The sequence below is a fragment of the Myodes glareolus genome, chromosome 3 (assembly GCF_982192425.1).
Source record: "Myodes glareolus chromosome 3, mMyoGla1.1, whole genome shotgun sequence".
NCBI lineage: Eukaryota > Metazoa > Chordata > Mammalia > Rodentia > Cricetidae > Myodes > Myodes glareolus.
Window position 1 is genome coordinate 37758752 of NC_142028.1, and position 23815 is coordinate 37782566.

Consider the following 23815-nt stretch of genomic DNA (forward strand, 5'->3'; position numbering starts at 1 on the left):
AAGTCAGGATCCTACACCCTTAGGGGAGAGACAGGAAGTCCTGACCCACAGGAACTAAGAGCCTTCCTGAGGAAGGTTGCCTCTGGCTCTGGCAGGCACAACCTCCACTGTCTCACTAAAATCTGTCTACTGTGCAGCCCCACCTCCTGTAATCCACACTTTAGGCCTAATCAGAAAGCATTCTGCCCACTTCAGAAGTGAGAAAGAGAAGTTTGGAGGTGTCCTACATTACTTGGGTCCTGCAATGACAGCTGGTATTCAATCCAGAAAGATCAATTCCTAAGCTGGTTCCTCTGTTATCTTTCTTCTTCCTCTCTCCATTTCTTTTGGTTTTTTTAATTTAAAAAAGTTCTGTAGATTTATTTCATGTGTATGAATGTTTTGCCTGCATGTATATGTGTACTGTGTACACATATGTGTACCGTGTGTACCCGAGAAGGTCAGAAGACTGAGTCTGATGGAGGATGGATGGTTGTGAGCCACCACATGGGTGATGGGAATTGAACCTGGATCCTCTGCAAGGGCAACAAGTGCTCTTTAACGACTGACCCATCTCTCCAGCCCTTCCCACCACTCGGCAGCCCTCAATTTCCCAGGGTTGTGGAAAACTTCACCGAGGTAGCAGTGATGGGTAGTTAAGACTGACGCTTTCCCAGTTTTCAAGACCTTTCCTTTATTTCCTGAGATGAATAAATAAGTCAATGGCTGGGCTGTGGGAGGTGAGTACACAACAGGAGCTGGCAGCATGCACCTGGGAGGAGGGCTACGGCAGCCCCACCCCTGAGGGGACACCTCTCATCCTGGGCAGGGTCAGAGCCTACAGCCTCCCTAAGGAGAAACTGTCTTTTGAAATTCACACACTGTAAGGCCTGCCAGTCTCCTAGGCTCATGGCATCAGCTTCGGGGCTTCTTTTTAACCCCTGGGGCTACTGGGGTCCTGGGCTGCTCAGTAAGGCAGGTAAAGAGAAACCATACTGTCCCAGGTGTCCAGCAGGAGAGAGCTGTGACCTCTGGGGGTGTCCTGGGTGGCAGAGATTATCTGCCCTTGATGAAGCCCTCCAGCACACGGTCACTTCGCTCTGACAGCCAGTACCCGGTCATGGCTGCCACGGCTCCAATGAAGATGGCAGTGAACACCAAGTCACCCTTAGCAGCGAGCGTGGCCAGAGCGCAGATGATGACACCAAAGAACATCTGCTGCAGGACCACCAGCTCATCCTCCGTCATCTCCGCGAAGAAGCCCGCCGGCTCTGCAGAGGAGGTGCGACTTGCCGGTGCCTAGTTCCTGGCAGTTCCCAGAGCTGCCCACAGCCCCCACACACCTCCTCACTGCTGCTGAGCCCACCTGGCTCACCAAGCACACGGCATCACTCACTAATTAGAAAGCCTCTGCAGGGGCAGCTGAGACCCTGCCACCCTAAGCTTGAAAGAAGCTGGGAAGTAACGGGGCTGCCCAAGGTTTTGCAGAGGACTGGTCCCATTGGACAGGAGAAAACAGGCTTAGGGAGGCGGAGTGTTTTGGTGCCAAATCTGGTTCTCTTTCTAGCTGTGATGTGAGGAAATGCAGTCTCAAAAGTCAACCTTGAAAACATACACAGGGACCAGGTAAGGCCTCTTTGGGTGGCGGTGAAGTGGGGCCTGGAGGGGGAGCTTGTCTGCAAGCCGGACCGGGCCAGCCCAGCCCAGCCTCCCCCCTCCCTGCTTACCTGGGATCTGCTCCTTCACGCAGACACCGTCCTCCTGCCTGTAGCCCTCAGCACAGACACAGCGGTAGCTGCCGTCCGTGTTCTCACACTGCTCGTTCTCTCCTGGACATACCACTGTTTCACACTCATCCACATCTGGGGGAGGAGGGAAAGGGGTCACAGTGCTGACTGCCCCGAGTTCCCGCACAGCACCCCAGACTGCATTTCACTCCCACGCAGACTCAATGTGGCATCCCTCGTTCCCTTGCCTCTCCCACCTTTCAGCCCCCATTGGCATAAGACTCACCTAGGCACTTGGAGCCCACCTGCTGGTAGCCACGGCTACATTTTTTGCAGCGCCCTGGCCCTGCTCCCATACAACCCAGGCAGGCCTTTGCACAATCTGGAGAGGGCAGAGGGGAGGGGAGAGGAGGGGAGGAGAGGCAGAGGTGATCTCAGGCAGCTGAGGGCTCTGGAGCCTGAGAAGGCAGAAGCTTGGAGGGACAGGCATGAAGCAGCATCTCGGTCCCTCTCCTCCATCCCAGCCTCATCCTTCAGCAGTGGACACTGACCTCGACACTCATAGGAGCCTTCTGTGTTCACACAGAACTGGTCGGCTCCACAGGTGGCTTCCTCTGTGCCACACTCGTCGATGTCTGTGGAGAGGGTCAAGGTTAGGAGTGTCACTTTGCAGGACTAGCAGAGAAATGAGGGCAGGATTGTCAGGAGTGGGCTTGCCCGCAATCGCAAGTGCGGGAGAGACCGCAAACTGGCTGCCAGCTCTGAAGGAATCCTGCAGCTGGACTGGCCCTGCCCAGTCAGAGACACAAGTCTGTCTGCCCTGTAATAAGCTCAGACCGCAGACGGGTATGGAGATGGGAGCGACATAGTCTACTTTTACCTTAGCCTTAACACAACCAGCCCCTTCTCACTTCCTGAGTGCTGAGACAGAAGCGGGAGATGGCCGGGACTCAGAACCATCTGTGCAGTTTATATCCAAGGGAATGCCACAGACAGAGGGGACCTGGGTCCCCGAGTGACTGATAAGACAGCTACACTGCTAACCTGAACCACTCACATCAAGACTGTTATATACAGAACAACTTCTTTAGTTTATGAGACATGGTCTCATGCAGCCCACGCTGGCCTGAAACTACTGTGCGCCCAAGGATGGCCTTGAACTTCTAATCCTGCCTCCACCACTCCAGTGCTAAATCCTAGGCATGATTTACTATACCTTGTATTTACTATACAAGGCTTTCAATTCTTGTCATTCTTTAAGAACAAAGTGTATTATCATTTTCATGCATATATGCAAATGTGTATGTGTGGGGGTGCGTCCATGCCACAGCACGCACTTGGAAATCAGAGGACGACTTGCTGGAGCCGGCTTTCTCCTTGCACCACGCGTGTCCAAGGATTTGATTCTGGTCTTCAGTTTGTCAGCAAGCACCTTTAACTGCTGAGTCATCTCACTGCTGAGCCCACGCTGGATTTTTGTTGTTGTTTTGTTTTGTTTTTGTAAGATTTGGTTGCTAATCTCTCAGCAAGGGCTGGAGAGATGGCTCAGGGGTTAACAGCACTTTGTGTTCTTCCAGAGGTCCTGAGTTCAATTTCCAGCACCCACATGGTGGCTCACAACCATCACAGCCATCTGCAATAAGATCTGGTGCCCTCTTCTGGCATGCAGGCATACTTGCAGGCAGAACACTGTATACATAATAAATAAATAAATCTTAAAAAATAAATAAATAAAAGGTAAGGCAGAGGCAAGTGAGTCTCTGAGTTCAAGGCCAGCCTAGTCTGCAAAGCCAGTTCCAAGATAGTGAGGGCTACACATAGAAACCCTGGCTCAAAAAACTTAAGTGGGGAAAAGAAGAAAGGCCTGGCCAAAGTAGCACTTCTTCCAAGAAGGCCTTCCTGATCATCACTGCCCTGTGCTAAGCTGGGTCTGGCGTGCATCCTCTGCATTCTAGACTGTGAACACCTCTGTTGCCTTTCCAGGCTGAGGGTTCCATGTGAATGGGATGGGACTGGTAAAGGCCCGGGAGTAAAGTCCAGGGTCCACCAGTGTTCCCCACTTACCTACACACTTGAGATGATGCAGGGCCCAGCCTTTCTTGCACTGCAGACAGTGGGATTCTTCAGGTCCTGTGCAGCGGGCACAGGGACCAAAACATGCTGGGTAAAAAGCAGACAGCATAAGGATGGGCAGGCAGGTGTCCTGGCTATCCCTGCCCCGCACCACACCTTTTGGCTACCTACCCGAACATACCAGATGGCTGCTGTTGCGCTCCGCCTCAAAGTAGCCAAGGCCACACTGGCCACAGGCCTCGCCCCCATAGCCGACTTGACAGGCACAGTGCCCGCTGCCCCCTCGAGTCCCTTCCCCTTCACACTGCCCGTAGCCACCGCAGGGCCTCTCTGTGCCCCCAGGACATGCTGTGGGCAGACATCAATTGGGTGAGATCTTATATGCAACTTTGTCATTTAAGAGAAGGTTATTTTCTACATGGTCCTAAGTAATTTTTGGAAAGGAAGATTAATATTCACATAGTCTGTTATAAGCTATATGAAATAGCCTATTGCAAAACAATTAAGCAAACTTTTCATTTATTTTTATTTACCTACTTAGTTTTTTTTTTTCTTTTTTGAGAGGTCTCATTTATGTAGCCTTAGCTGATCTGGAACTCACTATATAGACCAGGGCGGCCTCAAAGTCAATTCTCCTTCCTTCATACATACACATACACACAGTGTTTATTTGTTTGTGTTTGCGATGGACTCTTCAGGAAGTCCAGATAATTTATCTGAATAGACTTTGAACATCCTCCTGCCTCAGCTTCTTGCGTACTAGCATGACAGGCATGCACCACCACATCTGATGAATCTTTTCTAAAGTCTGAACTGATCGTTCCAATGCCGAACCCTTTCCCTTGTTTACAGGAAAAGTAATTCCAAAAGGGCTAGGGGCCTGGCATGATGGCATGCACCTGCAATTCCAGCACCCAGAAGGCTCAGTCCGGATTATACATGTTCAAAGCCTGGGCTCACAGATGCAACCTTGCCACCTCAAACAAAAACAAAACAAATAATAAATAAGTTAATAAAGACAGAACTAGACTAAGTTCAGCTCTTGTCTTGAGTCTGAAGAGGTGGACAGATAGCAATAATGGAGGCTTCAGGGCACATGTCTGTCCCTCCCTAGGTACGGTCTGACAGACGTGAGAATGAAGGCAGGGGTGGGGTAACATTTATTTAATATCTGATAACAGTCACATTGCACCAGGCTAGCCCTGTGCTTCTTTTCCCAGCCTGACCCACTGATGTGTTCATCTCAGGCCTGAGAGACAGGCCAGAGCACAGGACTGAAGGTGCCGCCTGAGTAACCCTGCTCTCACACAGCTGGGCCAGGCTCCAGGGCCTCAGCAGTCTCCTCCCACTTCCAAAGAGGATCACGAAAGACTCACGCAGGCAGGAGGGCCCAAAAGTGCCAGAGGGGCAGCAGAGCTTCAGGGAATCCGAACAGAGCCACTGGAAGAGGTCTGGGGCTTCTTGCTGCCTAAGATGGGGCAGATGAGGTGAAAGGGAGAGCGGGTGCTGAGACAGAGTCAGAGTGGCCGCCTCCTTCTGCCTCTTACCCAATCTGTAATTCAGCCTGGGCATGTGTCCCAGAAATCACTTGACTAAGGCCCCTTTTCCACTTGGCAGAGGGGTAAATAGGCCCAGAATGGGGGCCTGGTACCCACAGCAAGTCCTTAGATCTAGGTTTGGAAGGCTCCAAACAAGGCTGGTGCGCAACCATTTCCTGGCAGTAAAAATTATATCATCAGGGCCTGTCTGTAACCCAGTCCCAGGGAAGGCTTGCCCTTCCCTGTGAAACTACCAGGCCCCCCCAAGGGAAGCCCCCCACGCCTCTCACTTGTGAAACCACCAGGCCCACCAGAGGGAAGCCCCCACGCCTCTCACTTGTGAAACCACCAGGCCCACCAGAGGGAAGCCCCAACGCCTCTCACTTGTGAAACCACCAGGCTTCCACCAGTTCCTCGCTGAGCTCCAGCAGGCGATGGCACTCGAAGTCTGACTTGCTGCACACGTCCTCCAGCACCTCCACCAGGCGGGTCTCGCTGACCGGACAGGACTGGAGTGTTATGAGCATATTCCACCCACCCACCTGCTCCTCGGGTCTCTCTCTACCTTCCCTCCCACTGGATATCCAGGAAGGGGCCATGGGGCATTACTAACAGAAGGGCCACTGGCTCTGGGATCAGACAGGCCTAGGTCAGGAGCTAGAGGTAGGATTTGGGCAAGTCATTAAGCCTTTCTTGTTTTCGTTTCTCACCTCTGGCCCCACAGTTTTAATCAGGCTTTCGCTGTGCCCCCCAGGATGGCCTAGAACTCTCCTGCCTCTACATCCCACCACCATGTTGGGCACACTTCTTTTTTTCAGTCTGTCAAATAGAACAATAACACTGCTGCAGGTAAATCCTGAGTCTTCAGCTCCCAAATCTGGCCTCCGATAGCCATGCTGGGAAGACAGCATTAAAATTACACCAGGAGCCTGGGAAGGGCAACTCAGAGAGGCAGAGAGGACCCCCACCCCTCCTGCAAACATATGATCTACCAAGCACTGGCAAGGATGTAGAGAAAACGAAACCCTTTCTGCACTCTAAGTGGGAATGCAAGATGGTGCAATCAATCAATTAAACGGAGCCACCATGACTCAGCAATCCTCTCCCGGGCACATACCCAAAAGAATGAACGACAAATGTTCCAGTACAAACTTGTACACATATGCTCACAGCTGCAATACTCAGAGTGGGCAAAACGTAGACAACAACCCAACTGCCCATTAGCCAATCAAAGAAAATGCAGCATGTCCACTCAATGGGATATCATCCCGTCCTAAGAGGCACATATCACATAATAAGGGAGCTACAGAAACATTACACTAAGTGAAAGGAGCCAGATACAAAAGGCCACGTGATGTAGGGTTTCAAAGGAGTCAGAAAACCCACACAGGTTTCTGCATGGTGAGAGCAATATTAGCAGCTGTCGGAGCCCGAGGGAAGGAAGGATGAGGAAGAGCTACTTAATGGGTATAAGATTTCTTCTTGAGTGGTGAATATGTTTTAAAACCAAATGCGGTAGCATATACCTGTAATCCCAGCACTCTGGAGGTTAAGGCAGGAGTCACTGAGTTAGAGGTCAGTCTGAACTATATAGAGAAACCATGTCACAACAAAAACAAAATTAAAAGTGAGAAAGTTCTGGAAGTAGACAGTGGTAGTTATTTAGCAGTAAGAATGTACTGAGTGTCCCTATTGTTTTTTTGTTTTGTTTTGTTTTGTCACATGGCTAGACTGGTCTTGAACTTGTTATGTAGCTGGGCACACCCTTAATCTCCTGCTTCCAGCTCCCCACTGCTAGAATTACAGGCCTGCACCACCATGCCTGGTTTTTTAGGTGCTGGGGAAGGAACTGTGCACAAGACAAGCACTCTGACAACTTGGCTACATTCCCAGCCCGATAAGTTCTTTTATGTGTATTTTACAATTTAAAAATTAATATATAAACCAGGTATGGTGGCTCATGGCTCATGCTTGTAATCTCATCACTTAGGAGGAAGAGCCAGAAAGATCAGGAGTTCAAGGTCACTATACAGTAAGCCAGAAAGTTGCCTGGTCTACATGAAATCATATCACAAAAACAGAATTTTTTATTATGTAAAATATGACTTGGGGCCTGAGGAGACGACTTACTGGGTAAGTGACTCCCGAACAAACAGGAGAACCTGATTTTAGACTCCCAGTCCCCGTGTAAAAGCCAAGTGTGGCATGGTGTCTGTAACCCCAGCACAGGGTGGGGAGGGGTCAGAGACAGGCAGATCCCTGTCTCCAGTTCAGCAGAATAACCAAGTTAGTGAGCTCCAGGTTCAGTGAGAGAACCGTTTTAAAAAATAAGGTGGGACAGCCGGGCATGGTAGCACATGTCTTTAGTTCATCCTGAGTTCAAAACCAGTACGGTATATAGATCAAGTTCCAGGACAGTCATGGCTAGAGAGAGAAACCCTGCTTAAAAAATAATAACAATAGTAATAATAATAACGACAGCGATAATAATATGGGATGATGGAGAGAGTTCAGCAGTTCAGAGCACTGGTTGCTCTTCCACAGGACCCAGGTTGAACTCCCAGCACCCACATGGTGGCTCACAACTACCTATAACTCCAGTTCCAGGGGATCTGATACTTCCTTCTGGCTTCCATAGGCACTGTATGCATGTGGATACAGACACGCAGGCAAAACATTCATATACAGAAAATAATCAAAATAAATAAAATGGACACTTGGAGTTAATATACTGTGCACATACACATGTGAACACACACAAACATGTATACACAACATAAAAATTAATTATACTAAATTCTCAAAAAAAGAATGAAAAGTAAATAAACATGTATTATGTCATGTATTTAAAAGGTCTGACACAGTGGCATACTAGAGGAGGTAATTTAGCCAGACAAAACAAGAGGAGGAAAGAAAAAAGAAATTTGGGAGCTACTAAGATGGTTCAAACGGGAAAGGCGCTTGCTGTCAATTGCTACCAAGACTGGGGACCTGAGTTCAATCCCTAGGATCCAAGTGGAAAACAAGAACTGACTCCTGAAGAAGCTGTGCACATGTACACACGCATACACACACACACACACACACACACACACACACACACACACACAAATAAATAAATGGTAAAAATTTAAAAAGAAGTCAGGTGTGGTGGTGCACACCTTTAATTCCAGCACTGAGGGTCAGAGGCAGACAGATCTCTGTGAGTTCAAGGCCAGTCAAGACTATATAGAGAGTGAGAGCTTATATCAAAAGTGAAAAAAAAGAAAAAAAGAGAAAGAAATAGGGCCGGAGAGATGGCTCAACGGTTACAAGCACTAGCTGCTCTTCCAGAAGACCCAATTTCAATTCCCAAGCAACCACATGGCAGCTCACAACTGTCTACAACTCCAATTCCAGGGAATTCAACACCCTCACACAGATAAACGTGCAGACAAAACACCAACACACATAAAATAAAAATAAATTATTTAAAAAGTGAAAAAAATATATAATAGAATAAAACAAAATAATTTTTATTGTTGTTGTTGTTTTAAAGATAGGATTTCTCTGTGTAGCTTTGGCACCTATCCTGGAACTCGCTTTGTAGACCAAGCTGGCCTTGAACTCACAGAGATCCACCTGCATCTGCCTCCCGAATGCTGGGATTAAAGGTGTGCGCCACCACGGAACCGTGCTAAAACAAAAAATTTTAAAGAAAAAGAAAATGAACCCAGAAGTCATTATAAAGCCAGAAGTATTGTTAGTGTAACTGCTCTCCTAAATGAGAAAACTGAGGAAAAGGAGCCGGCCCAGTTACAGAAAAACAGAAACTTTCCCTCCTACTGGGAACCTGTTTACTTCACCACAGTACCAAGAACAGGCAGCAACTGTAGCAGAGCTAAAACAGCAGGAACCCACCAGCAGGCCTGACTCTTGCTGGCCCCTCCTCCCAGTGTCACTTTGAAAAGCTAGAGGGCGTCTCAAATTCCTGTTTCTAGCCCTACCTCTCTCTTGAACTCTGGAATGAGATGGAGGCTCCCTGGGCGTCCACAGGCCATTTCACCTCCTGTTCCAAGGCGCGGCCTGACCCCACCCACACCCTCTCTGCAGTCTTACTTCCTCAGAACATACCTGCAAATTGCCCGGTCTATAGTACTTTCTCTCATGCCCCCTAAGGAACCCATCATGTCAACTGATGATCTCCAAAACGTGCTCAGATTTCAACAAATTCTCACTGTGTCCACTACCGAATGTCTTGCTAGCTCACGCTGCCTTTATTCCTAGACTGCAGAAGCTTACTTGCCCTACCCAGCCCCACCCCGCCACACCCCAGCTGCTCTCCTGATTCCCTCTGTGCTGCCCTGGTTTACCCGCCCCGCCCCCCAGCTCAGCTGCTCTCCCCACTCCCTCCATGCTGCCCTGGCTTCCTGGACTTAAGTGTCAGTGATTCATCTCTTCATCTTTCCAGAGGTTGGAAAGACGGCTCAGCAGTTAGGAACATTGCCCGCTCCTGCAGAGGACCTGGGTTCAGCTCCCAGCATCAACGTGGTGGCTAACAACCGCCTGTAATCCCGGGTTCAGGAAACCCAATATCCTCTTTAGACCTCATGTTCAGGACAAAATCTAAACTCCTTTCTGTAGCCTTTCGCTCACTCTACTCCAGCCATGGTTGAGAGAAACATAAAGTCGGCCCTGCGACTCCAGCCGAGGTGTCTGTTCAAACGAACCATCCTGAACACCTCCCACCCACCTGCGGTCTACCCAAATTGCTGTTCTTCACCTGACAGATAGTATGTACTGTTTGTCTCCTACTAAAATGCAAGTTTCACAAAGATGGGTTTGGTTTCCTCATTTACTGCGTCCTGTTAATGTTCCATATCTGCGGAATGAATGCTCCCAAGAGAATCTGTTCCAACCAATCAACAGCGACCAAGAGTTGGGGTGTGTACCTCCCCACCGCCTTCTTACCTGTCTTTGTATTTGGACAACTTCTCTTCCTCCCAGGCAGTGTTTCCACCACCAAAGTTGTCCCGGATGGTTCTCTCTAGGCCCTGGAGGGAAGAAATTAGGAATACCCAAGTACAGGGCCTGGTGCATTCTTTTTGTTTTTGTTTTTGTTTTTGTTTTTGAGGCAGGGTTTCTGTCCTGGAACTCGCTCTGTAAACCAGGCTGGTCTCGAATTCAGAGATCCACCTGCCTCTGCTTCCCGAGTGCTGGGATTAAAAGCCTGTGCCACCACGCCCGGCTTAACATTCTAACATTTCACTAGTTTATATTATTGATCAGGAAACGGAGGCATTGTTTCCCAAAGACCATACAGCTAAAGCAAGCAACCCATACTCGGACTAGAGTTCATGCAGGTTTGCCCTGAGAGCTCCCTGCTCTCTGCGAAAGGGCCCCTCCCACTAGGCTATTAGTGCACCCACCTTGTTGAAGCTGTCCACCAGTGCTCGGCAGGTATGACAAGGATGGGGCTCAGCTCGGGGAGAAGAGTGGGGAGGTGAAGAGGGCTGGAGCCAGACAGATCCCGGGAGGCTCAGAAAAAGGCTCAGGCCCCAGAGCAGAGATGGGACCAGGCCCCTTAGGGGTTGTGGGGCCATCTTTTTCCAGGCGGGGGACGTGCAGATTTAGGGCAAGGGGAGGGGTCACTGGAGAAGCCAGGCTGTAAGGAGGAAAGCGAGGGCTTGTTCCTGAGGTGCCTTGAGGCTGAAAGCCCCAGATCTACGTAATTACAAACGAGGACGAATTGGGGTACTGGAGGCTGAGACTCTGGGACAGGAAAGAAGCCTAATCTATAACTCCAGGAGAGAAATTATGTCTCCGTTACCGAAGGGGTAGGTGGCAGGAATCGCTGGCAAAGGAGCAGGCGTCAGCCCATGGTTTTAGGGTCTCAGTGAGTTATTAGGGGTCAGAATTAGAAAGGTTCAGATTCCAAATATTCCGAGTGAAAGCCGGATGGGCGGTCCTGGGGGAGGAGCCCGGATCCGGATATGAAGAGAAGGGGTCAAGTTCCGAGCCTCTTTGGAAGACGCAGGGACGGCCTGGAACAGGACAGGAAGGATCCAGACCCCGCTAGACTACAGGGAGAAAAAAAAAGTACCCGCCCCCGCCCCGGGAGTTGTGGGCCGAGCCTCCTTAACGCCACCGCCTCTGTAAAAGGACACCCTTCTCCAACGCCGCAGCCAAGAGGGCGGGGCCTCCTCACAGCCAATGAAGGCTGGCCATGTGCCATTGCGTCATCCCATGCTAACCAACCAGAAGAGGCGCCGGGCTGCACCTGTCCGGGCTTTAAAGGACCGCGGGTTAAAAGCTCTCTTAGCGGTTCAGTAGGACGTACACACGACCAGGGCTACTAGGTTAGGGTAACAGCGTTGGTCTTTATTAGAGTGCAGGGTAGGGTCCCGGGTCCCATGCTTCGCTATAGTTCCCGGGGGCTCCCGATTGCAGGTTGCAGCTGTCCAGGGCAGCCCGCAGGGCCTGGGCCACTCGCTCCACCCTGTCCGCGGGCCGCCCGGAGCTCCGGGCGCAGCCTCCCAGCAGGACGTCCAGGAAGCCGGGCAGCTGCGATGGCAGGGAGAAGAGCGGCGCGGCACGGAACGGGGCGGGCACGGCATCGGGGTGCAGCAGCCCGTCGAAGTAGACCCCGACGTAGCGGCCGGCAGCCCGGCCTTGCAGGAAGTCGGGCAGCACGCAGCTGAGCCAGGAGGCGAGGGCGTCATGCGGCCCCGGTCCCACAGTCTGGTGTTGGAGCCACTGCTGGCACTGCGCCACCGCCGCTTGCGAGAAGAGGAGGACCACCATGCCATCCTCCTGCAGGGTCCTGCGCCTCTGCTCGTGGAACCAGGCCAGGGCCCCGTGCGCGCTCAGCTCGCGGCGGCTCCACAGGTCCACGGCCACGCCCAGCGGCAGCTGGCTCAAGGCAGACGCCAGCGCGCCCACCAAACGCTCGTAGCCCTCTCCCTCGGCAGAGTGGAGGAGCAAGGTTGTGCGGGCCCTGGGGGCAGCTGTCGGGAGAGCAAGCCCGTGTGGGTGAGCCCGGACCTGCCTTCCCTCCATCCACTCGAGCCCAGAGTCACCCTTTGAGGCTGTCCCTTTGAAACCGGGACAGGGAGGCGCTCACCTTTCATGCGATCCTTTTTTAGAAGGAGAAAGAAGGAAAGTGCAGCGACCAAGAGTAGGCAGAACAGCCACACCAGGACCCAGCGCCTATGGATGTCTGGGATAGACAGGAAGAATGGGCTAGTTAGGAACCTTACACTTTTCGCTCGCTCCGTTTCACGGAGGAGGAAAACTGAGGCCCGTAGTAGACCTGAAGTAATTTGCCCCAAAGTCAGTGTCAGAGCTTGTGCACTGAAAAAGTTCCATCTGTGTGACCTGCCTCAATTCTCAAGCCTGTAAATTTGGGATAACGGTACCAAGTGCATAGGGTTGCATGTAAAATACGAAACAGTGCCAGCCCTGGTAAGTGTTTAAATGTCAGCTGATAGTGCCCCTTAAGCGTAGGGTTGCAGGCCTTTAACCTTGTTGTCTTGCCATGACTGCAATAACCTTCTAACTAGCCCTCCCCCCCTTTTCTGATTCAGTCCTTCACGCTGTGGGTATTTCTAATCCCTAAAGAAGCTGGTGTTGCTGGGAACATAAAATCCCACATCTCTTATGAGCCTCCCATCTTCCTCCCAAGACTCTCTAACCACACTGACTGCCTTGGAAACTCTCAGAAATGTTCTGCACAATCTTAAAAATGCAGCTTGACTCCCTTTACCTAGGTCAGACCTCAGTGAGGCTAGGACCTTTCCCCTGAACCCTTCATCCCACCTAGGGTCACCTGCCGAACCCTTTCCACTGCTTCGTTACCTAGCACTGCAAACATTCAACAGCTCATACTTATTGGATGTTCTTGACTGGGCTCTTTTGGACTTGTGTTGGCAAGGGCAAGTTCTGCCTTTTTGGTAATGCTGGGATCCCTGAAAGTGTGTTCTCTGTGTCTCCGTCTCTCCACAGGCCGCAGGGCATGTGTGGAGGTCAGAGGACAACTCTAGGCAGTCTGTTCATCTGGCTCCCAGGGAGCTCAGGTAGTCAGGCTTGGTGGCAAGTGCCTTTACCGACTGAACCATCTTTCTGCCTCTGTGGTTTTGGAATGGATAAAGGAGTGTAGCTGTGATGTTTTTGAGCCAGGCAAAGCATCGCATCCGTTGCCCAGCACTGTAGCCCCTGTCGTCAGAGTCAGCTCCGTACCCAGGAAGAGCAGTCCCTGGCATACTCACACTTGTCCATGGGGCAGGCCCATAACGCTCCCAGGTCATCATCCTTCCACAGCTGTAAGACACAACCACAGGCCGGGTGCTGCTGGCGCATGCCTTTAATCCCAGCACTCAGGAGGCAGAGGCAGGTGGATCTCTCTGAGTTTGAGGCCAAGTGAGTTCCAGGACTGTTAAACAGAGAAACCCTGTCTCAAAAAAAAAAAAAAAAAAAAAAAAGACACAACCACAGACCGGTGCTTGCCGTTCAACACTTAATAATTTCTGTCCAGCCTGTTCAAATTTGTATCCTCGGCTATGCATACTTCCCTGCCCAGAGCAGGCTCCTGCTTTTGCTCAAGCTGTGCCTAAGCTGAGCTCTATGCCAACTGGGACCTTCCCCAAAGCCAGTCTTCCTCAAAGCTCTTTCTAACTGGGGGTGTATCACTTAGCCAGTCTCTAGCCAGAAGTGAGCACCTAAAGGAAAGGAACTATATGTTCCTGCTCTTTCCTGACCCAGTACTAGACACAAAGCAAGCGGAACAGGTCGGCCAGTGCGGATTTGAAGGATCTTGCCTGTAGGCACTAGGACATGTTTTATCACCAACTCACCTGCTCACACTGGTGTGTCCGGAAGTCCTGCAGCAACTGCTCTCCAAGGCCAGCTGCTCTCTGCAAGTCAAGGGAAAGGGGGCTGTCACCTGGGGCAGCATGGAAGGTGCTGCACTGGAGCAGAATTGTTTGTCGAGAGATGCTGGGAGACTTGGGAAGGCATTGGGAAGGCATGGGCACGGAGCTGGGAAGGTCTGGAGGGAGATTCCCTGGTCCTCACCGTGGAGGCGTTGCTAGGCAGTACTGTACAGCCACTGGGTTCCAAGGCACAGACTGATGTGCTGTCTAGGCCGGTTTTCATCTCCACTAATAGCATATCGTCCTTGAAGGGCCCCAAGGAGTCTGGGAGGGGGGAGAGGCCACTCTAGCAAGACCCACTCAGTAGTTTCCACTTGTCTTCCTCCCATCCCCTGACCTTCACCCCCAGAAGCAGTTTTTCCATGGCTCACCCCAATTGCAAGGAACCCTGTCCCAGTCACCCACAAGCCCCACTCACCAGCCCACAAGCATTCTTGGAACTGTACCTTCTCCAAGCTGCTCACCTGCTTAGTTAGAAGGGGCCAGAGTTAGGAGCGCTAGGAAAGGCAAGAGCCAGGGCTGGAAAGTCCACAAGGGAAGGAGCAGGCAAGAGGAAGCCCATCAGGCCGGCTCTGCACTCTGGACCTGAGGTTAGGCACATCTGGGTTCAGCTGCAGGATTAGGAGTCACCCATCTGTCTCAGAGCAGGCCTTGGGAGAGATCTGTGCTGACGGAGCTTACAACCCTGCAGCTGCTCTCTGGGTCTTGAAGCACTTACAGCCGGTCGCCCGTACCTGCCACCTCAGAGTAGACTCATTCTTGGCCTCACCCAGCCACCCACTGAAAATGACAACCTCTGCCCTTCCCCATGCCTTCACCTTTTACCACAGCATGGGTTTCACTTTAATGTGCTGTTCAGTTATACGTATTGTTCACCTTCCTTCCTTAGGAACAGGTTCTGTGATGAGAGGAACAGTGCTTGGCTTTGTTCACTGACAGAGCTGTCTCAAAGTGGCTGGCACGTAGTAGATAGCCAACCAATCTGTTTTGTTTTGTTTTGAAACTTTATTTGACTTTATTTCATGTGCATTGGTATAATGATGTCAGATTCTCTTGAACTGGAGTTAGTTACAGACAGCTGTGAGCTGTCATGTGGGTGCTGGGAATTGAACCCGGGTCCTCTGGAGGAGCAGTCAGTGCTCTTAACCACTGAGCCATCTCACTAGCCCTCTGTTTTGTTTTGTAACAGTCTCGATCTTTAACCTAGGCTGGCCTGTCATTCACTACAGCTCAGGCCAGGGTAGCCTCAAACTCAAGGCAGCATGTCCTCCTGCCTCAGCCTCCCAAGTGCTAGGAATATAGGCACGAGTCACCATGCCCAGCTAAATCTTGAATGAATGCTTTTATTTTTTTACCTAAAAATTATTATTATTATTAGTGTGTCTGTGTATGATGTGTGTAATGGGAACATGGGTTCCAAGGAGTACCTGTGGACGCTGTGGTTTGGGGAGGAGAATTGGTGCCGGGTCCCACCCTCAGCCCAATGCTTTTGATCACCATTCTGACCTGGACACAGAGGTTGGGGTGGCCTCTCACCGACGGGAACTCATGAGGCTTCTGTGGAAGGCAGGGAATGAGTGAGGTCACGAAGAGAAAACCTGGGGTCCCCCTTTCTCTCTCCATCCTGGGTCTGCCTTTGACCTCACATTCACAGTGACATTCTCCTGGAGCATTGGTGGCACAAGTGGCTGGCAGGGAACCTGGTCTGGTGCCTGCCAGCATAGTGCCACCTTGGCCGGCAGAGAGCATGGTGCATTTAGCTGCCATCTCCCTGGGGACAGCACCTGCAGCCTGGCTATGTGCCAAAGGTTCCGGTGTGCACGGGGATCTAGAGAAGAGAGTCAGGGTTACTAAACATGAATCAGCCTTCCTACGCAGCCAACCCCTTGCCAGAGGAGATCCACTCACCTTCCCGGAAAGGGCAGAAACTGGTCCTAACAGAGTCTGGCTCCAGGGGCCACACCTGGGAAGAAAAAAGTCGATCCAAAACAGTCACTCATCCATGAGCATGTGTCAGACCCTGCTGCATATCAGGATACATTCCTCGAGGCAGGTCTCACAAACACTCACCACCTTCCTCACCTCTTACAGAGCTCTAGAGATGGGAATTCGGATTCTCTCAGTAAACACTGCCATGTGGCACTAGGAACATCTCTCAATTTGGGGCGAGGGGCTTGTTCTTGCTTGTTTTTCTGTTTTTGATACAGGGTCTCACCATGTAGCCCTGTCTGGCCGGGAACTCGCAGAGATCCACCTGCCTTTGCTGTTAATGAGTGCCTACTGTGTGTCTTAGCAGTGGGTATACACTAAGAGCCTTAGGTTAGTAACCTTGATTCACTTCACAACCATTGTGTGAATACCGCCTATGTATCAAATACTGTGCTCGGTTTGTAAGAGCATCTCCCATGTGCTTAACACTCTGCTGTGAGAAAACATATTTATTCATCAAATGTTTAACTGAGAGAACCTACTCAGTGGTGGGCATTGGACATGGCGATGTCGTTAAATCACAGCACACATTTCCTGAGCATCTGTCATGTGTCTTACTATTGTGTTTGGCAGTGGGGATTTGCTCATTCATCTCTACAGCCAATATTAGCACCCACTGTATGCCAGGAACTGTCCAAGAGTCTGGCAAAGCTCCTGTGTTTGAATAAGGTATGCTTTGCTTGCCTTTGAGGAAGTCACAGACTCGTAGTTGTAAGGATAAAATATGTGAACGTTAGTCACCTGCCCACTTCCAAATATTCACTGAGCATCTTACGTGCACAACGAAAAGTTAGACAGAAGCCCAGATGTTACAGGAAGTGACACGTGGACAAGAAAAGCCAGGACGGGGACTGGGAACTAAGAAAGGCCAGGAGAGTGGAGAAGCTTTGGGAAAGAGGTGATGTGAGCTGGGAAGGTTTGGGTGCCTGAAAGCAGAAGTGGGAACCGCCTGAGGAAAGGCAGGGTGGGCGAGCTTTGGTCAGCAGTTCCACGGGAAATAACAAACTTCTCATAAAGGAGAAGTTGGAAGGAAGTCTACTGGGAAAGGTTCAGTTAAGGGTAAAACTAGGGAACCAGGGATGGCAGAAAGGCCCTGGAAAAGGAGGTAGGGTGTGGAGGTTATTGACAGACTACAAGAGAGATTATAGAGGCCCAAGGTGAACTGAAGATGGAGAGGAAGGAGAAAGAATGAGTAAGAGGTCACGTGGATGGGACTCGATGAATAATATCGTGTGCAATTAGAGGGAGTGGCAGCAGCCACCATATTTAAACCTAGCTGTGGCACCCTTCTTTACAACAGCCCCGCCCCGCGAGGGTACAGTTGATCCAGACTGCAGATAAGAAGCAGGCTCAGAGAGGCAGTGGCTTGCCCAGGGTCATACAGACTGTAACTGGCAAGGGGGATTCAAGCTCACTTAAGTGCGTAGCGTGGGTCCTACCCTTCACGGGAACACAAAGGGAACTAGAAGAGGAGGGAAAGGCTTCAGGGAAGAGGTGACCTCTGAGTCACGAGGAACAGTCCTGTGGAGAAAGGACTTCAGGAGCATTCTGGGCACAACAAGGAGAAGGCACAGGACAACAAGAGTAAAGGGACAGCCAGCAACCCAAAGGGGCCATGGTCCCTACAGAGTAGGGAGAACAGTGACCCTACAAGATCGGAGGCCATCCCTCTGTACCTCCCTAGCCCCCTCTCCCATGTGCAGGTGGATTCTGCTCCTACCTGAATGCAGAGGCAGGGAACCAGGTCTGTATGGTTTAAGGTAATAGTCTGTGGTCCAGTCTGTGGGATGAACAGATGGAAGTGAGTTAAGAGAAGATAAGGAGAAGACACAGCGAGGCCCAAAGTTGAGGGAAATAGGTAGATAGAACGCCCCTTTGCACCCCTTCAAGGTCCTCTGCTTTGGATGTAACCCCTTTGACAGTTTACACATATCCTTAATATGGGTGTGAGCACAGGGTGAACATGGACCTGAAGGAGAAGTCTCACCAGGTTTTTGTATCTCCAGGGTTTGAGAGGACCCTGGACCTGATCCCAGTACAATAAGAAGCCAAAGTTTTGCTCCTCAGAGATGTCCAATACCAAGTGAACACTGTCACCATCTGCAGACACATTAAGCCAGGGCAGGGCTAGAGGGGAAAGCAAAGGGGGTGGGATTCAGACTCTCTTCACCCCTTCAGCACAGCCAAGCCTGGGCCATACTCACCAACTGTCCCATTGGAAATTCCATCAAACCCTGAGTCTAGGAGGCCCTGGGAGGACAGACCAGGTTTTGTCCCCAGCCACAAGCCCAGAGACAAACCCACAGAGGCTCCAACTTGCGTCTTGGGACAACTCTTCTTCCTCTGCAGCCCGTAGAATCCTGCTACCTCCTCAATGCCAATGACTCTCCCTAGACTCTGCCTATGTCCCACATAGTAATGTCAGTAAAAGCTGCACTTCTTGCAAAGCTTGCCAGGCCTTAACCAGCCTGGTTTCTGACCTCTCTCTAACCTCATCTGTTAGTACCTTGTCTTGATGACTTTGCTGCAAACACATGAAGTTTCTTTGTATTCCTTAAGCATGCTCGATCTTGATCCTACCCCGGGGCCTTTGCATGTGCTGCACTCTCCCTGTGGAACTCCCGTCTCTCAAATACTGGACCCTTCACATCCCTCGCTACAGTGCACTATCTCACTATTGCCACTCTCAGTCTTCCCATCCCCCTCTCTTGACTTCTCTCCAAACTCCAGTCGCCATCTGCCTTACTGTACACCTTACATCTACACAGGGCTACTGGATCTTCTCTCAACCCCTCCCTAATCCCACTCCCAGATCCATAAGGATGGGAGTTGCAGAGAGTTTGCTTATTGATTTCCTTCCAGTCTATAACCATGTCTGGCACAGGGTAATTCTTCAGTCAATGTTTGTTGACTAAGGAAAGCCGTCACCACTGCGTGACAAGATGAGACACCTGATGCGTGTCTGTTCTCAAAGCCCTGGTGCCTAGTGAGCTTCATGAGGTGCCAAAGAGGAAGGCCAAAAAATTGAAAAGAAGAAAGAGAAGATTTGGATGATTTCAAAGTTTAAAAACTGCCACAGAATTCATGTTTCACCTTGTGCACGTTGTAGAAGTCGATGCATGTGTAAACACTGACACAGCTGGACCAGATGTGGTGACACACACCTGCAACCTCAGCCAAGAAAGGGCTAAGGCAGGAGGATCACAAGTCCAAGCCTAGAATGCACACACACCCTAGCAAGCTCCTGTCAAAACCAAAACAACATAACTATATATCCACATCACTGAGCTAGCTTAAAGCCTCTTTGCTGGACACGATGGTGCACATGCAATCCCAGCACTTGGAAAGCAGAGGCAGGTGGATTTGTGTGGACATGAGACTTGTGAGTTCTGGTCCAGCAAGAATGACACAGTGAGACCTTGTCTCAAAAAAATTATTGCACTTTTAACTTTTTGTATATGCTATATACAAATTTTCTTTAGAAGAAGATACAAAATAATAGTCACATCAAAAAAATTCAGAAGTAAAATTTTGACTTTCTTGGTCCCTATTTCAGGCTTAATATCATTTTCACTTTGTTCTATGAAGATAGGCACCATAATCTTGGCAGTGCTTTGGGCCTCTCTATATGTCCCTGGTATTAATGAACACTTGTTATAAGAAAAGGTTCATCTTTATACTGCCAATGTCTGGCACAGATGAAGTAACTACAACAGTTCATGTGGAATGAGTGAATGAATGAATGAATGAATGAAGGACCATGTCCCGTAACTTTTGGAATTTGGCATCTCAGGGCTGAAGTCAACCCAAAGTATGCATTATGTGAACTCCAAACCCTGTTCCTCCCTCCACCCAGCCCACTGTCCCTAGCCCCTACCCCAGCAGCTCTGGATGCTGTCCCGGACTTCAAGACCCCTGCAGTCTGGGGAGAGATCACAGAAAAACCTCCAGTGGGGCTGAGGGCCAAGGAAAGAAGGGAGGCAACCCAACCCATGGGGAGATACTGAGCGGGGCTACCTGTGCCCCGAAGATCACCCACATTTGTGTGGGCATAGAGCACCCATCCCAGGAGCTGGAAGTACCAGGAACTGGCTATGGAGGAGAGGATACCAGCTCAGATTCCTGCCTGTAAGTAATAGAACTAGGAAGAGGGGGAGTGACCAGAGGGACCACAGACTAGGGGACCAGGGTTCTGGGTCACTTACCAGGAAGCTGCTGTGTGACATTGAGTTCTTTCTGGTACCTGGGCTGAGTGTAGGACCAGATTCGCACCTCAGCCCCAAGACCAGCCTCGAAACAGTCAAACACTGCAGAGCCCTAAGAGGAGAGGGTGGTACAGGGCTCAGAAGCCAGGCCAAGATCTCGAGCTCAGGTGGACAGACCACTCTGCTCACCCACTGATTTTTTTGGAGGGGGCAGAGTCTCTCTGTGTAGCCCTGGCTGTTTGGGGAACTTGCTCTATAGACCAGGCTGGCCTCGAACTCACAGAGAACTGCCAGCCTCTGCCTCCCAAGTGCTGGGATTAAAGGTATTTGCCACCACCATCCAGCTAAATTTCCTTTTTTGAACAGGTCCCCAGTTCTGAAGCAAGTGTCTGCCTGTGTTGGTAGGCTTGGGATTAACCAGGCCATCTGCATTGCTGCCTACACCTGTTGTCATGGGCCACTTGACGGGGGGAGGGGGGAAGCTGATCAGATATGCTAATACAAGCACCTCAGTGTGTTCATGGCTGCACTGTGGAGTCAACTCTGCAGATTAAAAAAATGTGTGCGTACACATACATGTGTGTGTGAGTATGTATGCATGTGAGTGTCCGTGCGCGTGTGTATGTTCATGCATGTAGTGTGTGCATGTGTGAGCGTGCATGCATGTGTGCGTGCATGCGTGTGTGCGTGCATGCGTGTGTGTGTGTGTTGCTGGGAATCAAACCCAGGACTTTGAGTATGTTAGGCAAGAGCTCTATCACTGAGTTACATTCCCAGCCCTTCATTCTTATTTTATAAAGTCATCAAAAGTTAAAAAGGACTTTTCATGAAGGAAGTCATAAACAGCCAATAAGCATGTAACAAGTGACTTTGTCAGTCATTAGGGGTATGCAAATTAAAGCTGTAATGAATACCAAACATAGTGGCATGTACCTATAGTCCTAGCACTCAGGAGGGTGAGGCAGGAGGAGTTCAGCCTAGACTACACAGCAAGATACTGTCTAATTAAAAACAAGGTCTGAGAATGTAGCTCAGTAGTAGACAGTTGCTTAGTATGTACAAAGCCTTTGGTTTCATCCCCAGCATGCCCATCCCCCACATTCACACACCAAACCAACAACAAAAACACCAGCCAGTGGGTGCCTAGATGCCTGGTAGGTAAAGTGCTTGCTACCACGCTTGACAACCTGAGCTCAATCCCCAGAACCTTTATGGTAATAAGGAGAAAACAGACTCTAAGTTGTTGTCTGCCCTCCATATGAACCCCCAGGAAACATACATACATAATAAATAAACAAATATAATTTAGAAATATAAACATTACCACCGCATATGTCCACACAAATCCCCAGTTATAAACCACAGCATACATAGCAGAATGACTAACATTTAAATTAAAAAATGCCAAGTGTTGGCAAAGATGGAAGCAATTGGAAGCCCTATTTGCTGCTGGTGAGAGAATGAAATAAAATTGTCCAGATAACTGCTTAGTTACTTCTCACCAAGTCAAACATGTGATGTAGACAGAAAAAAACACCATGAAGGCTGAGAGGGGTCATTGCTTACATCAGACCCAAGATTTAAAGAAACACTGCCTGGGATTGTGGCGGGAATGTCAGATTTAGAACGTGGCTACTCAGCAGGAGGAGCACTTCACATACCACAGACTGACCAGGCTGCACCAGGACAGCGGGCACCTGTATCTCCAGCAAGGCACAGCGGGTAGTGGGGTAGGCCTGGAAGGAGAGCACCACCTGGGCCAGGAGAGATGCTGTGGGCAACAAACAGGGGTCAGCCAGGCCATGGGAAAGACCCTGGCAGAAAACAGCGGCTGGGCCAACTGACTCCTCACCATTTCTAGGTTCTTGGAGTTCTAAATCAGAGTTTTCCCCTTCTTCAGGCTCTTCCCAGCCCCCTGCAAGGAACAAAGAAGAGAGTAAAGCCAAAGTTAGACACTTTCTCTGGGCTTAGATTCCCTTCCAGAAATGCCACGGTTGGTAAGCAGAGGCCTGGGAGAACAGGCTGGCCTAGGGATGCTTGGGCCAGTGTCTCCAACACTGCAGATGTGCACAGAGTCTGCAGTCCTCATGCCTTTCCCAGGCACTCTCATGTGTGCTCACACAGTCACAGGACTCCCCACTCACCGTGCACAGCCAAGTGCACAACCACGCGGACACAGAGGGCACAATCAGTCTCCTGTGGGCACCGCAGCACCAGCTCCGTCTGTAGGCACGTAGGCACCAGTACAGGGCCCGGGGCAGACTCGATGCTTCCAGGCAGGCAGAGCACATCACCATCTGGGTGTGAAGGGCGGAGTGGGAGCTGAAGCTGCTCAGAGCCTGGTTTGGCTTCTGACACCTCCAGAGGGCAGGGGAGCTAGCTCAGCCTGGCCTCTCGGGGCTGGGGGTAAACAGTCCCTTCCCTTTCAGCTAATCGGAAGTTAAAGTAGCAACACTTACCCCAGAGGTGGCAGGAAAGGCCCTGTGAAGGAAGGAAGGAAAAGCAGTTTACACCCCCAAATCTCAGCACCTTCCCTTGCTTGACAACCCCTACCCCTGCCTACCTCCTTCTGGGGCTCCCTACCTCAAGCCCTTCCCTGAAGACAAGACTAATTCTTGTCCCCTTTCCATCATCCCCATCAGCACCAGACAGACCAGACTGGGCAGTTCTGATGGAGTCAGTGACAGGAGCCAGATTAGGGCTGTGAAGAGGCACAGACTGAACTCTCAGCCTTCCCCAGCTTCCCAGGGCCCCAGACTCACTAGAGAGCAGCGTGCAGTGTCGTGAGGCTCCACAAGCCTCTCCAGAGAAACCACCACAGGGCTCCGGCCCAGAGCCAAGGACAGCAGGAACCAGGACATTGGCATCTTCCAGGTGCTACACAGCACCCAGGCCTGAGGCCCGGTCCTGCCCCCCCAAGGGGGGGCAGACACCCCACCCCTGCTGCCAACCAGCCCTGTGTCCCTGGGAAAGAACAAGGGCTAGAATTGCTCTCCAGTCATACTTTCCCACTCGGAGCCCGGACTCCGGGCCCAGTTTCAGCTGGAGTGCTTTCGGTTTGACTCCCAGCAGGCTGTTCCCGCCCCACCCTGTCCTGTCCCTCCCACCAACTCCAGGCTTAGGAGCGGCAGCTTTGGACTGGGGTGGTGGCCTCTCCTCCTCCTCCTTGGCCGACACCTGGTTGGGAGGAGCCCTGGGAAGGCAGCACAGCTGGAGCCAAGCTGAATAAGGTAACTCTTACCCTGGATTTCTTCAAACACAAAGACTACCTACGACTGAGAAGACCCCAGACTTGTGGCAAGCCGGCTTGTGGCAGCTCAGGTGTCTCCACTTCCTGTATGACCCCGGACCCCACTGGCCCACTGGGTTCCCCTTTACTAGACACTTGCGTTCTT

The 23815-nt window shown here is 50.8% G+C and overlaps 2 protein-coding genes across 6 annotated transcripts; both read right to left on the reverse strand.

The window, feature by feature from the left end:
• Positions 1–648: 648 nt before the first annotated feature.
• Creld1 (CRELD disulfide isomerase 1) lies at positions 649–11453 on the reverse strand. 2 transcript variants are annotated; one of them, XM_048438610.3, is made up of 11 exons: positions 11127–11453; positions 10726–10961; positions 10268–10350; positions 5702–5812; positions 5156–5247; positions 3951–4127; positions 3771–3866; positions 2258–2341; positions 1993–2088; positions 1707–1841; positions 649–1250 (listed from the first exon to the last, which is right to left on the reverse strand). In XM_048438610.3, the coding sequence occupies exons 2-11, from the start codon at positions 10897–10899 to the stop codon at positions 1036–1038; spliced, it is 1263 nt and encodes a 420-aa protein (XP_048294567.1). In that variant the 5' UTR covers positions 10900–10961; positions 11127–11453; the 3' UTR covers positions 649–1035. The 2 variants fall into 2 exon arrangements, with proteins under 2 accessions (XP_048294567.1, XP_085542979.1); XM_085686853.2 differs by having other exon boundaries at positions 10726–11453.
• A 203-nt stretch (positions 11454–11656) lies between these two features.
• Positions 11657–23499, reverse strand: Il17rc (interleukin 17 receptor C). 4 transcript variants are annotated; one of them, XM_087904429.1, is made up of 18 exons: positions 23183–23499; positions 22880–22901; positions 22565–22717; positions 22273–22335; positions 22118–22191; positions 20421–20532; positions 20093–20137; positions 18203–18342; positions 17936–17995; positions 16135–16189; positions 15873–16054; positions 15733–15783; positions 14645–14690; positions 14369–14490; positions 14149–14208; positions 13564–13615; positions 12420–12515; positions 11657–12303 (listed from the first exon to the last, which is right to left on the reverse strand). In XM_087904429.1, the coding sequence occupies exons 1-18, from the start codon at positions 23285–23287 to the stop codon at positions 11681–11683; spliced, it is 2061 nt and encodes a 686-aa protein (XP_087760555.1). In that variant the 5' UTR covers positions 23288–23499; the 3' UTR covers positions 11657–11680. The 4 variants fall into 4 exon arrangements, with proteins under 4 accessions (XP_087760555.1, XP_048294563.3, XP_087760556.1 ...); XM_048438606.3 differs by having other exon boundaries at positions 22082–22191; XM_087904430.1 differs by lacking the exon at positions 20093–20137.
• Positions 23500–23815: the final 316 nt, after the last annotated feature.